This window comes from Salvelinus alpinus, chromosome 19 (genome assembly GCF_045679555.1).
Source record: "Salvelinus alpinus chromosome 19, SLU_Salpinus.1, whole genome shotgun sequence".
Taxonomy (NCBI): domain Eukaryota; kingdom Metazoa; phylum Chordata; class Actinopteri; order Salmoniformes; family Salmonidae; genus Salvelinus; species Salvelinus alpinus.
The window spans coordinates 30,040,410-30,053,531 of NC_092104.1; the positions used below are offsets into that span (position 1 = coordinate 30,040,410).

The 13,122-nt window shown below is 39.8% G+C and overlaps 1 protein-coding gene across 3 annotated transcripts in view; it reads left to right on the plus strand.

Moving 5' to 3' along the window:
- The first annotated feature begins 11,254 nt into the window (after positions 1 to 11,254).
- tpcn1 (two pore segment channel 1) overlaps positions 11,255 to 13,122 on the plus strand; it is a 30,358-nt gene continuing 28,490 nt past the window's right edge. For 2 of the 3 annotated variants that reach the window (XR_011669024.1, XM_071352895.1), the window contains exon 1: positions 11,255 to 11,805. Coding sequence is in view for 2 of the 3 variants with exons in the window: in XM_071352895.1 (XP_071208996.1) it covers positions 11,712 to 11,805 (94 nt within the window). In the remaining variant the exon portion in view is untranslated. The remainder of the gene's footprint in view (positions 11,806 to 13,122) is intronic. The other variant, XM_071352894.1, reaches the window with a different exon arrangement.

A 13,122-nucleotide genomic window follows, 5' to 3' on the forward strand; every position in this document is an offset into this window, starting at 1 on the left:
AATTAACAGTCAGTTACTATGTTCTCATTCTGAAAGTCGTCGAGCTCAAAAATTCAAGGACCCAATCACTTGTAAATGAACTCAAGGCCACAGATAATTTATTTTTACGGTTTTATTTACAAGACTAAATAAGTTGGAAAATTAGGTAGTTGACAGAGTAAGGCTCTGTCATAAGCTAACGAAATACAACACAGTTGTTGAGGTTTGAATCTCCACTCTACATGAATTTACGTACTTGAACTCAGCAAATACAACAAACAGTACATACATTCACCAGACTTTTGAGGACAAGACGGTCTTATCAACTGAAGGAAAATATAAGAGGGTTCACCAAAACTGCACCACCGCGAAATTATAGATGTATCCACCCTGTCACGTCTTCTCCCGCTCTTCCCTCCCCCTGGCGCTTGAGGGCGCCATGTTGCCCTGCATCACGCACTCCTGCCATCCCTCGTTACGCTTCAGCGTTATTAGACTCACCTGGACTCACTTATCACCTGTTTATTTCCTCCCCTATATTTGTCAGTTCCCCAGCTCTGTTCCCCGCTGCTGCATTGTATTGTTTTTGTATTTGTTTGCTGACGCTGTTCCTGTCTCGTTCCATGTCCGAGTTCATTAAATGTTTTACGCCCCGTACCTGCTTCGTCTCTCCAGCGTCATCGCATGTGACACACCCGGAGTCGCCAGTGGCTAGGCTTTCAGTTCGCATCCGAATGTGGCCAATGCAGCAACAGTATTCATCATGATATGTAATTAAGACTAACAGTCTTACAATAATCAGTTACTGCGTGGGTAAAATACCGGGGAAGCAAAGCCAGGGGGGAAAAGCCATATTACAACCTATGTAGTGATGTGATAAGTGCGTTGTTTGCTCTGTAACCTGTTAGTTCATATGCCTTGACACCGTGATATATACAGTTGAAGTCTGAAGTTTACATACACTTAGGTTGGAGTCATTAAAACTCGTTTTTCAACCACTCCACAAATTTCTTGTTAACAAACTATAGTTTTGGCAAGTCGGTTAGGACATCTACTTTGTGCATGACACAAGTAAGTTTTCCAACAATTGTTTACAGACTGATTATTTCACTTAGAATTCACTGTATCACAATTCCAGTGGGTCAGAAGTTTACATACACTAAGTTGACTGTGCCTTGAAACATCTTGGAAAATTCCAGAAAATATCATGGTCTTAGAAGCTTCTGATAGGCTAATTGACATCATTTGAGTCAATTGGAGGTGTACCTGTGGATGTATTTCAAGGCCTACCTTCAAACTCAGTGCCTCTTTGCTTGACATCATGGGAAAATCAAAAGAAATCAGCAAAGACCTCTGAAAAAGATTTGTAGACCTCCACATGTCTGGTTCATCCTTGGGAGCAATTTCCAAATGCCTGAAGGTACCACGTTCATCTGTACAAACAATAGTACGAAAGTATAAACACCATGGGACCACTCAGCTGTCATACCGCTCAGGAAGGAGACACGTTCTGTCTCCTTGAAATGAATGTACTTTGGTGCGAAAAGTGCAAATCAATCCCAGAACAACAGCAAAGGACCTTGTGAAGATGCTGGAGGAAACAAGTACAAAAGTATCTATATCCACAGTAAAACGAGTCCTATATCGACATAACCTGAAAGGCCGCTCAGCAAGGAAGAAGCCACTGCTCCAAAACCGCCATAAAAAAGCCAAACTACGGTTTACAACTGCACATGGGGACAAAGATCGTACTTTTTGGAGAAATGTCCTCTGGTCGGATGAAACAAAAATAGAACTGTTTGGCCATAATGACCATCGTCATGTTTGGAGGAAAAAGGGGGATGCTTGGAAGCCAAAGAACACCATCCCAACCGCGAAGCAAGGGGGTGGCAGCATCATGTTGTGGGGGTGCTTTGCTGCAGGAGGGACTGGTGCACTTCACAAAATAGATGGCATCATGAGGGAGGATAATTATATGGATATATTGAACCAGTGTCTCAAGACATCAGTCGGGAAGTTAAAGCTTGGTCGCAAATGGGTCTTCCAAATGGACATGACCCCAAGCATACTTCCAAAGTTGTGGCAAAATGGCTCAAGGACAACAAAGTCAAGGTATTGGAGTGGCCATCACAAAGCCCTGACCTCAATCCTATAGAAAATGTGTGTGTAGAACTGAAAAAGCGTGTGCGAGCAAGGAGGCCTACAAACCTGACTCAGTTACACCAGCTTTATCAGAAGGAATGGGCCAAAATTCACCCAACTTATTGTGGGAAGCTTGTGGAAGGCTACCCAAAACCTTTGACTCAAGTTAAACAATTTAAAGGCAATGCTACCAAATACTAATTGAGTGTATGTAAACTTCTGACCCACTGGGAATGTGATAAATAAAGGCTGAAATAAATCATTCTCTCTACTATTATTCCAGCATTTCACATTCTTAAAATAAAGTGGTGATCCTAACTAACTAAAATAGGGAATTTTTACTCAGATTAAATGTTAGGAATTGTGAAAAACTGAGTTTAAAGGTATTTGGCTCAGGTGTATGTAAACTTCTGACTTCAACTGTGTATATATATATGTCACGTTCCTGACCTTATTTCCTTTGTTTAGTCTTTGTTTAGGTTTGTCTTATTGGCCTGATATGGTTCTCAATCAGAGGCAGGTGTTTTACGTTGTCTCTGATTGGGAACCATATTAAGGTAGCCTGTGTTCACTGTTGGTTTGTGGGTGATTGTTCCTGTTCTTGCGTTCATCTGTTTTTGTGTTCTCTAGTTCGGGACTGTAGCTTCGTTGGGTTTTCGTCTGTTTATTGTTTTGTTCATTATTGAAAAAGTATTCTAATAAATATGGATACATACCACGCTGCGCTTTGGTCCTCCTCTCCTTCTACCGACGGAAGCCATTACAATATATATATATACAGTGGAGAGAACAAGTATTTGATAGACTGCCAATTTTGCAGGTTTTCCTACTTACAAAGCATGTAGAGGTCTGTAATTTTTATCATAGGTACACTTCAACTGTGAGAGACGGAATCTAAAACAAAAATCCAGAAAATCACATTGTATGATTTTTAAGTAATTAATTTGCATTTTATTGCATGACATAAGTATTTGATCACCTACCAACCAGTAAGAATTCCAGCTCTCACAGACCTGTTAGTTTTTCTTTAAGAAGCCCTCCTGTTCTCCACTCATTACCTGTATTAACTGCACCTGTTTGAACTTGTTACCTGTATAAAAGACACCTGTCCACACACTCAATCAAACAGACTCCAACCTCTCCACAATGGCCAAGACCAGAGAGCTGTGTAAGGACATCATGGATAAAATTGTAGACCTGCACAAGGCTTTCCACCACAGGATTATGCCATCATGGTAACTAATTTTCAATATAGACCAACCTTGTATAAACTATATTGAATTTGTACCTTTGAAACAATATCAGATCTTCAATGTTATATTGACTATCAGGAAAAAAAAACAATAGGCTGGGCAGCACCTCCTACTGGTGAGTTAATCTATCTACAGCTCTCCATTTGTTCTCACATGCAGGGTTTTTAACAAGCCCTGCTAAGCTTTGATATTTGTTACCGACTACTACCAATGTGCTATTGTGAGGATGATTATTGAGAGATATCTTCATTTATTAACTTCTATTTATTCAGGGTAGCCTTTATAATTAAATCGATTCACTGTTACTATCGAAGTCATTCCAAAGTGTAGGTATAACAGAGCAAATGAAATATAACCATACTTTATAAGTCGTATATCATCAATGAGACTATTTAGACCTACAGGTGTTTCTATAGTGCCTATAGAAAGTCTACTCCCCTTTCCTATTTTTTCACATTTTGTTGCGTTACAAAGTGAATTTGAAATAGATTGAATTGCATTTTTTTGTCATTGATCACAGAATTCACATTTTTGTAAACTAATAAATATCCTGTCATGGAAAGTAATTTACAGTTTTTATGCCTTTAGTTTTCCATGTGGACCAATTTATCGGATAATTCTGAAAAGCTATCTCAAGGATTGTGTTTTAAGGGAGTGATATTGTTTAAAAAAATGTTTTTATAACCCTTATTTTACCAGGTAAGTTGACTGAGAACACATTCTCATTTAGAGCAACAACCTGGGGTATAGTTACGGGGAAAGGAGGGGGATGAATGAACCAATTGGAAGCTGAGGATGATTAGTTGGCCATGATGGTATGAGGGGCAGATTGTGAATTTTGCCAGGATACCAGGGTTAATACCCCTGCTTTTACGATAAGTGCCATGGGATCTTTAGTGACCACAGAGAATCAGGACACCCGTTTATCATCCCGTCAAAAAGACAGCACCCAACACAGGGCAATGTCTCCAATCACTACCCTGTGGCATTGGGATATTTTTTAGAGCAGAGGAAAGCGTGCCTCCTACTGATCCTCCAATACCACTTCCAGCAGCATCTAGTCTCCTATCCAGGGACTGACAAGGACCAACCCTGCTTAGCTTCAGAGGTAAGCTAGCAGTGGGATGCAGTGGGATAGAATTAATTTCATTTTCTTCCATGCTGTTATAGTGTTCTTAACTACGAAGCTGTTAATGTTTTTAGCTTTATCCTTTGAAAATAGACACGGAAAAAGATTCTGGGGATGAGCATGCGGATCTTCAATATGTACCCATTGTTGCTCTTTAGTACATTTAACTATATGTCGCAAGTAAAAGCCTTGGGTGGCGAGTTGATACAATCGGAAGTATAAAACCCTCATACTTAGGAAGATGTAAAGCTTTCCTTTTCATTCTATGAGTTTTATTTGCCCATATAAAGTCTGTTATACTAGTATACTTTCTTAAAGAATGTCTTCGGTGGAGTAATTGGTATTACTGAGAATAAGTATACAGCTTTCGGAGCCATGCCAATCTGAAGAGGTTTATTCTACCAGTTAGATTTATGGGAAGATTGTTTCATTTAATTAGGTCTGCTTTCATATTGTTGAGTAAGGCGATGAAGCTATATTAAAATATGTATTTGTCGTCACTTATTAAGCATCCTAAGCCTTTGATATTTGTTGTAGTCCACTTAAAGGATTGCTCTAGATCGTTATTCTTTTATTTTTCCTTTTGCCATTATTGTTTTTTTCACTTATATTTTATATCCTGAATAAAGTATTCTGAAAATATTTTTAGCAGGGGGGGCATTGAGTATTCAATATTGGTCAGGTATATCAGGAGATTGTCTGCAAATAAGTTTAGTTTATATTCATGTTTACCAATACTGATACCTGTTATATGGGTCCTGTCTAATTCTTTCTGCAAGCGGTTCAATTGCCAGTGCAAACCGAAGTGGTGAGAGAGGACATCTGTGTCTTGTTCACCTTTCTGTATTTGTGTATATTTTAGCTTTAGGACATGAGATAATATTTGTATTAAATTAATTATTTCAGCTCGAAAGTTGAAAACGTACAAAGTTTTGAATAAAAAAGGCCATTCAAGATGGTCGAAAGCCTTTTTGGCATCAACAGCCGTTATTGATAAATCTAAATCTTATTTTTTAGCACATTGTATTAAAAACTTGTTTTTGTTTGTAAATGTCTATTTTGAATAAACCCTGTTTGATTAATATGTATCAAGTCTGGTAAAGCTTTTGCCATTCTATTGCTTATAAGCATTGTTATTATTTTATTAACACAATTTATGTCACACCCTGATCTGTTTCACCTGTCTTGTACTTGTCTCCACCCCCCACCAGGTGTCTCCCATTTTTCCTCGTTATCTCCTGTGTATTTATACCTGTGTTTTCTGTTTGTCTGTTGCCAGTTCATCTTGTCTTGTCAGGTCGTACCAGCGGTTTTCCCGGTTTCCTGTTCTCAAGTTTTGTTTCTAGTCTTCCGGTTCTTACCTTTCTGCCTGTCCTGACCCTGAGCCTGCCTGCCGTTCTGTACCTGCCTGACTCTGACCTGGATTACTGGTTTTAATACAACTGAAATAACTGTTTGATACATGGAACTAGGAAACACTGAATTGAGTGACGTGTTGTAATTTGTGTAAATAGGGGCGCTACTTTGTCCCAAAATGTTAAATAGAATTCTATTGGAAAGTTGTCCATTCCTGGTGCTTTTCTCCACTAAATGTTTTATTAACAGTGTCATGTATTTCTTTTTGGGTGATGTTTTTAGTGATTTGTTTTTTGTCTGCTGATAATTGCTTCAGGGTTGTTGAGTATAAGAAGCCTGTAAGATCAGTCCCGCTGTTTAATTCTGATTTCTATAGATTTTCATAAGATTTTAAAATTGTCATTAATCGGTTAGTGTTTCTAATTAACACACCTGTTTCTTTATCTTTTAAGACTATAACTGGTTTGGCGTGTATTCGTTTTGTGAGGGCTGCAAGATGTTTACTTGCCATTAAGCAGTATGCTTTCTTTGAGTTTAACCTGTAGTTGTTGGCTCTCTTCAAAAGTAAAAGATCATATTCCTGCTTAAGTTCAGAAATTGTATTTTCTTCTTTACCTTTTTAAAGACAATTTTTTTTAATGGGCTTTTTCTAAGATAGAGACTCAAATTAAATAAAAATAAATCACTAACTCAGATTTAACTTTTGCAGAGTATGATATTATAATTCCCTAAAGCATTTAAAAGCCTCCCAAATTATATCAGAGGTCGGCTTTTTACTATCCTCTATGTTGATATTTGTAATGGTAAAGTTGTTTATTTTTTCATTTATGTATTTAATACATTTTGAAGATGTGCTCTGCTCATTCTCCATATTCTGTCGCAAAATTATTTTCTATTGGTGTAATTATTAAGCATGATACCGGAGAATGATCCGATATCACTATGTCATGGATTTTTTTTAAGCCACTCTCGTTTGCAACAGTTGGTCTAATGATTACACCCTAGATCAACTAGATGCAGGCAAGAGTGTGCAAGGGCGGTATTGAATGTGTCACTGTCTGTCAATGTGTCACTGTCTGTCACCTCAAATTTTTCTCTCGACATGTGTGAACCGACGTCGTAAACTTTCATTCATAGGCGAGGTTGTAGCAACCTCATGATGGGTATAGGGAAAAATTGAGTATCATGTAGTAGCCTAAACCTATCAATGTTACATTGAACTGGGTGAATGGAGTATGAATGACAGTCATCCAATATGCTGCAATAGAAACACAGCCATGCTCATGAAAAATAAGTGTCCTCCCTCATCTTAAACGGCACCGACTGCGACAGTGTCTGATGCCCTCCCAGTTACCCAATCCCGCAGATGGGGCCCCTCTCCACTCTCATCAATAACCAACAGTGAATCTTAGCTGTAATGACAAACAAGGAATAATAATGACTCAATATCCTTTCCTAATCTGTCCAGAATAAAATGACAACGTAGTATAGTCAAATTCTTCCTTTTCTCTCGCCAAAGATAACCCTTCCCTCTCCCCCTCCCAGTTTTCTCCCCCTTTACCTCAAGCCAAGCTTGTCCCAACCTGCTATCCTTGCCCATCCAAGCCAAACTTGTCCCACTCTCTCATTCTTACCCACCCTTGCCCACCCAAGCCAACCTTATCACCAACTCCCATTCTTGCCCTTCCTTACCCACCCAGGCAAAGTTTATCTCAACCTCCCATCTTTTCCCATCCTCCCTTCTCTAAGGACCTGATTCAATCAGATCCACTTTAGCTGACATCCGCATTGTGGTGGTTTTGGCAGTGTGAGAGGTGGAACTACGTTACAGGTGTCAAATACACAAGCAGCTCAGAGTTCTGACTAGGTGGAATACAGCTATGACCGGAAGTGAGTTTTTCATAGCAGGTTAGGAGAACTCACGCAGCAGGTTAGGAGAATTAACGTAGCAGGTTAGGAGAATTAGGTTAAGGTTGTGGCCAATGGAATGGGTGGAGTAAAAGGCCAGTAACACTGCATTATTCAGTACCCAATGAAATGACACCATATATACATTCTACAGACTCTACGGAATATTCCCTACAATACCTTTACTGCGGCACCTGGAATAATTTTTGCTCTATAAGCCAATATCTATTTCATATACAATTATTTGCATTGGGAGCATTTATTTGCAAATGTCACTTAAATATGAATCATTGTGAATGTTTAGACAATTATTTTTCATATAACATGAATAACTACAGATTATTGACACTTTCTACTATTAGGAAGGGATCAAGATTTACAGAATGGTTACCTGGAGGAAAATGGGGGAGGGCCATACTTTTCAATTACAGTCAAGGGGAGGGTTAAGTACACTACATGACCAAAAGTATGTGGACACCTGCTCGTTGCACATCTCATTCCAAAATCATGGGCATTGATATAAAGTCCCCCCCCCCCCTTTGCTGCTATAACAGCCTCCACTCATCTGGGAAGGCTTTCCACTAGATGTTGGAACATTACTGCGGGGACTTGATTCCATTCAGCCAAAAGAGCATTAGTGTGGTTGGGCACTGATGTTGGATGATTAGGCCTGGCTCACAGTTGGAGTTCCAATTCATCCCAAAGGTGTTCGATGGGGTTGAGGTCAGGGCTCTGTGTGGGCCAGTCAAGTTCTTCCACACCGATTTCGACAAACCATTTCTGTATGGACCTCGCTTTGTGCATGGGGGTATTCTCATGCTGAAACAGGAAATGGCCTTCCCCAAACTGTTGCCACAAAGTTGGAAGCACAGAATCGTCTAGAATGTCATTTTACGCTGTAGCATTAACATTTTCCTTCATTGGATCTAACGGGCTTCGTCCGAACCATGAGAAACAGCCCCAACTATTGTTCCAGGTAGCGTTCTCCTGGCATCAGCCAAACCCAGATTTGTCCATCGGACTGCCGTATGGTGAACTGTGATTCATCACTCCAGAGAACGTGTTTCCACTGCTCCAGAGTCCAATGGCGGCGAACTTTACACCACTCCAGCCGATGCTTGGCATTGTGCATGGTGATCTTAGGCTTGTGTGCGGCTGCTTGGCCATGGAAAGCCATTTCATGAAGCCCCTGAGGAACAGTTATTGTGCTGAAGCTGCTTCCAGAGGCAATTTGGAACTCGGTAGTGAGTGCTGTAACCGAGGACAGACCATTTTTTTGCGCTGTTGCTCCTAGATTTTTCCACTTCACAATAACAGCACTTACAGTTGACCGGGGAAACTCTAGCAGGGCATAAATTTAACTGACTTGTTGGAAAGGTGGCATCCTATAAAGGTGCCATGTTGAATTCAGTAAGGACATTCTACTGCTAATGTTTTTTCCATGGAGATTGCAAATCTGTGTATTCGATTTTATACACCTGTCAGCAACGGTGTGGCTGAAATAGACGAATCCACTCATTTAAAGGGGTGTCCACATACTTTTGTATATAGATGTATTTTTAAAATCGAGTCCAGAGGAGGGTAATGTAATTTGTAGTTGATTAAATGTCAATATTTATCATTTTTTTATGAGTTGCTTATTAGGCTATATTGATTTGTGCCATCTCTTATTCTCCACTGGGCATGCAATATCAAGTGCGCATTTAGGCAATTTAGCGTGGTCTCAAATCAAATGATCCATAATCTATAGGCTACGAAGTGCGTGCTATGAGAAGCACAGAACAAAGTTATATTTCTAAGATAGCTGCTGGGATGTTGATCAACATTTTTTTTTGAGTGCTGCTTAACCAATTGTTGTGCTGTGTAGGGCTACGGTGGCAGTTCAGGAGGAGAGTCCAAGGTTTCTTCCAAAAATAATTGTTGATTAGGTCTAGCCCCCAAAAATGCATTGTCTTGCGTGCGTACGAGCCTATAGCCTATGTTCTGTTCAGTTTGAGGAGAGCGCGAAGATGAGGAGGAATGGAGGACAACTTTGATAGCTTGCTACTACTATAAATGATTTTACTAAAAACAATATGCTTCTTGCCCATTATGTATTTATTGGAGTTATTGGCCTAACAATAAACCAGATTCGAGTAATTTACATTGTGGTGCTGAAACTTGAAGCAGCAGCTGCGGCAAAATCAATCGGAAATGGACAGCTCATGGTGCTGAAAGTAGGCAAAATCAATCGGAAATGGACAGCTCATGGTGCTGAAAGTAGGCAAAATCAATCGGAAATGGACAGCTCATGGTGCTGAAAGTAGGCAAAATCAATCGGAAATGGACAGCTCATGGTGCTGAAAGTAGGCAAAATCAATCGGAAATGGACAGCTCATGGTGCTGAAAGTAGGCAAAATCAATCGGAAATGGACAGCTCATGGTGCTGAAAGTAGGCAAAATCAATCGGAAATGGACAGCTCATGGTGCTGAAAGTAGGCAAAATCAATCGGAAATGGACAGCTCATGGTGCTGAAAGTAGGCAAAATCAATCGGAAATGGACAGCTCATGGTGCTGAAAGTAGGCAAAATCAAGTAGGCATAATTAATTTCAATTTCTTTATTTTAAATAGCCTACCTCTGTGTCAGTGAAGAGTTGTTAAGTTCAAACCAAGACTCAAATTGAGGGGGGATGAGAGGGTATGTCACAGGTCTATCTTTTATTGGAGAAAATGGCAAAAAGCACAGGCCTAGTTTAAGATTTTGAAGAAAATAAAACGGATCCGATTTTATAAAGTCATCTATAACAGCGCTTTATGCTGTAAAATAAGTGACTCCGATGCATATGGGGATATCATTGTTTAGTTTCTTTGACATTCAGATGTTGACTTTGCTTGGGAAGTAATCTAATTATGTCACTACCAATTAGCCTAATTAAGCTATTGACTTTATGTACAATAGAATATGTTTAAACCCAGACAGCTTTCAGGGAAACACTTGCCACTGACTTTGTTTATTATTAACAACAACAAAAATTTCAGGCGTTCAAATCAAATTTTATTTGTCACATACACATGGTTAGCATATGTTAATGCGAGTGTAGCGAAATGCTTGTGCTTCTAGTTCCGACAATTCAGTAATATCTAACAAGTAATCTAACAAATTCACAACAACTACCTTATACACACAAATGTAAGGGATGAATAAGAATATGTACATATAAATATATGGATGAGCGATGGCCGTGCGGCATAGGCAATATGCAGTAGATGGTATAGAGCACTATATATAAATGAGATGAGTGATGTAGGATATATAAACATTATTAAAGTGGCGTTATTTAAAGTCACTAATGATAGGGAGAGTTTTGGTAAAATAGGAAGGGAGGTCCATCCATTTTCATTTCAGAGAGATCAGATGTTTCTACATGAAACCCTTATTATTAATAACGTTCACTACCTCACACGGGGGACTTTTAATTTGAGCATTTCAGAAATTCCGTGAACCGGAAGTACTTTTTTGTGTTGCTGACGAGACGCAGCTCGCATAAATTAGTATTTGGAGATTATTTGAAAATATTTCTTATTTAGTTTGACTTTGGATACGAAACTTAGTCGATGGTGGTGCCAATACAATGCTTAAGTGTCATGGTTTACATAACTCCATCAACAGTCGTCAATCCTAGTTTAGTGGAGTTAACGTTAGTTACCTGGAAAGTTAGTTATCCAGTTAGCTAGCTAAATGTGTCAGTATGCTAACGTTATCTGAAGATAGCTAGCTAAAAGACAGAAGCTAGCTAACTAGGTATGGCGTGTATATTTTGACCATAGCGTTAGCCAGTAACTAAGGCTAGCCTAGCTAGAAGGAATTATCAGATACTAACGGTAGCTAGCTGGGACTTTTTGTAGTTTTACTAGCTAACTAAATTGCTTTCCCTTGTGGATTTAATCTCTACGGCCGGGAGAATGGAGGATACCGATGATGACGTGCCCCTCATCCTGACCTGGGATGATGCGAACAGCGGTCTGTTGAGTGAGGAGACAGAGAGGGGAGACGAGAGTAAGTTTTTGTTGACATCCCCATTTTACTGCGTAGGTAGCTAGCAAGGATAGCTGACCCATCTAGCTAGATAACAAGAGTGACTGCAGCCAATGACATTGAAATTACATTTAGCACAGCCTCTTCATAATGGGTATCATACTTTTTAGGTTTTGTCTTTGATCGGTTTGTAATTTTTGTGGAGTCATCATAATGATGCTCATTAGCTAACATGCATACTTTTCCTTTAGGTCCTCTAATTCTATTCTATTCTTTCTAATGTTCCACATAGATCAGATTAGGCCTGCGGAAAAAAATATGAGTGTATTGTCTTGGTGACCTGGCCTGTTTGGGGTTTGTTGGTTGTTTATTGACATTGATAACTCAACTATCATGATGACTCAATAAGTGTTTACAAATGTCCTGAACTTTCTGAACTTCAAGGACTTTTTATTACTTCATTATTCTTTGTTTACTGGTCTAGTAGTTTATGATGAATAGGTTATGAGTGAATTAGGTACTATGAAAGTCTGTTTTCAAACTAGAAAGAACAGCTTTTAGGAATTCATGTTAAGATTTTCTGCATTTCTCTAAATGGTGCAATAAAAAAACAGGCTATATAATCTGTTCAAGAGATGTATCAATTGATCACGTGATACTTCTTCTTATGACCACACCAAACAACTTCTGCAAAGAACCACTGCCAAATGAATCTAATGTGGAAAAATGAATGAACAAAGGAGTACAGAAACAAATTTATCTTCTACTTTAACAGCCACTGTAGTTGAAGATAAAAGAGGGTGTAACCCTTCCATAGAGACTCACCAGAGAGGCAGCTCCTCTGCAGGCTGACGATAGGGTTTGGCTGAGGGAGGTTTTGTTGTTAGCGGGTATGGTAGTTGGGAAGCGCTGGCTCACTGCTCTTTCGCTTTAAATTAAAAGAAAGAGGTCTCCCCATAACCCAGAGATCACGTGTGTGTCGTGTGTCTCCACTTCAGTAATCCTGTATTCTTTGTACCTCTCACACACTGCAAACTGCCTCTCACATACATGCTGGAAACTGCAGCCTCAGCAGAGATGCAGATACCTCTGTGAGTGGCCCCCTGCGCCCCGCTGCCCCCCACCCGAAGCACACGCAGGGCAGTGTGTGTCTTTCTAAGCCCCCCCGGCCCTCTCTGGTTCTGTGGGCCAGAGAGAGAGAGTGTGTGTGTGTGTGTGTGAGAGAGAGAGTGAGCTCTCGGTTTCCCCTCCTTTGGAAGTGGACAGGAAAAGTACGGGTGTTTTTCCAGGATATCTGGAGCGGGCAGAGCAGTGACTTCCCTGAGGCCTGGGAGAAGA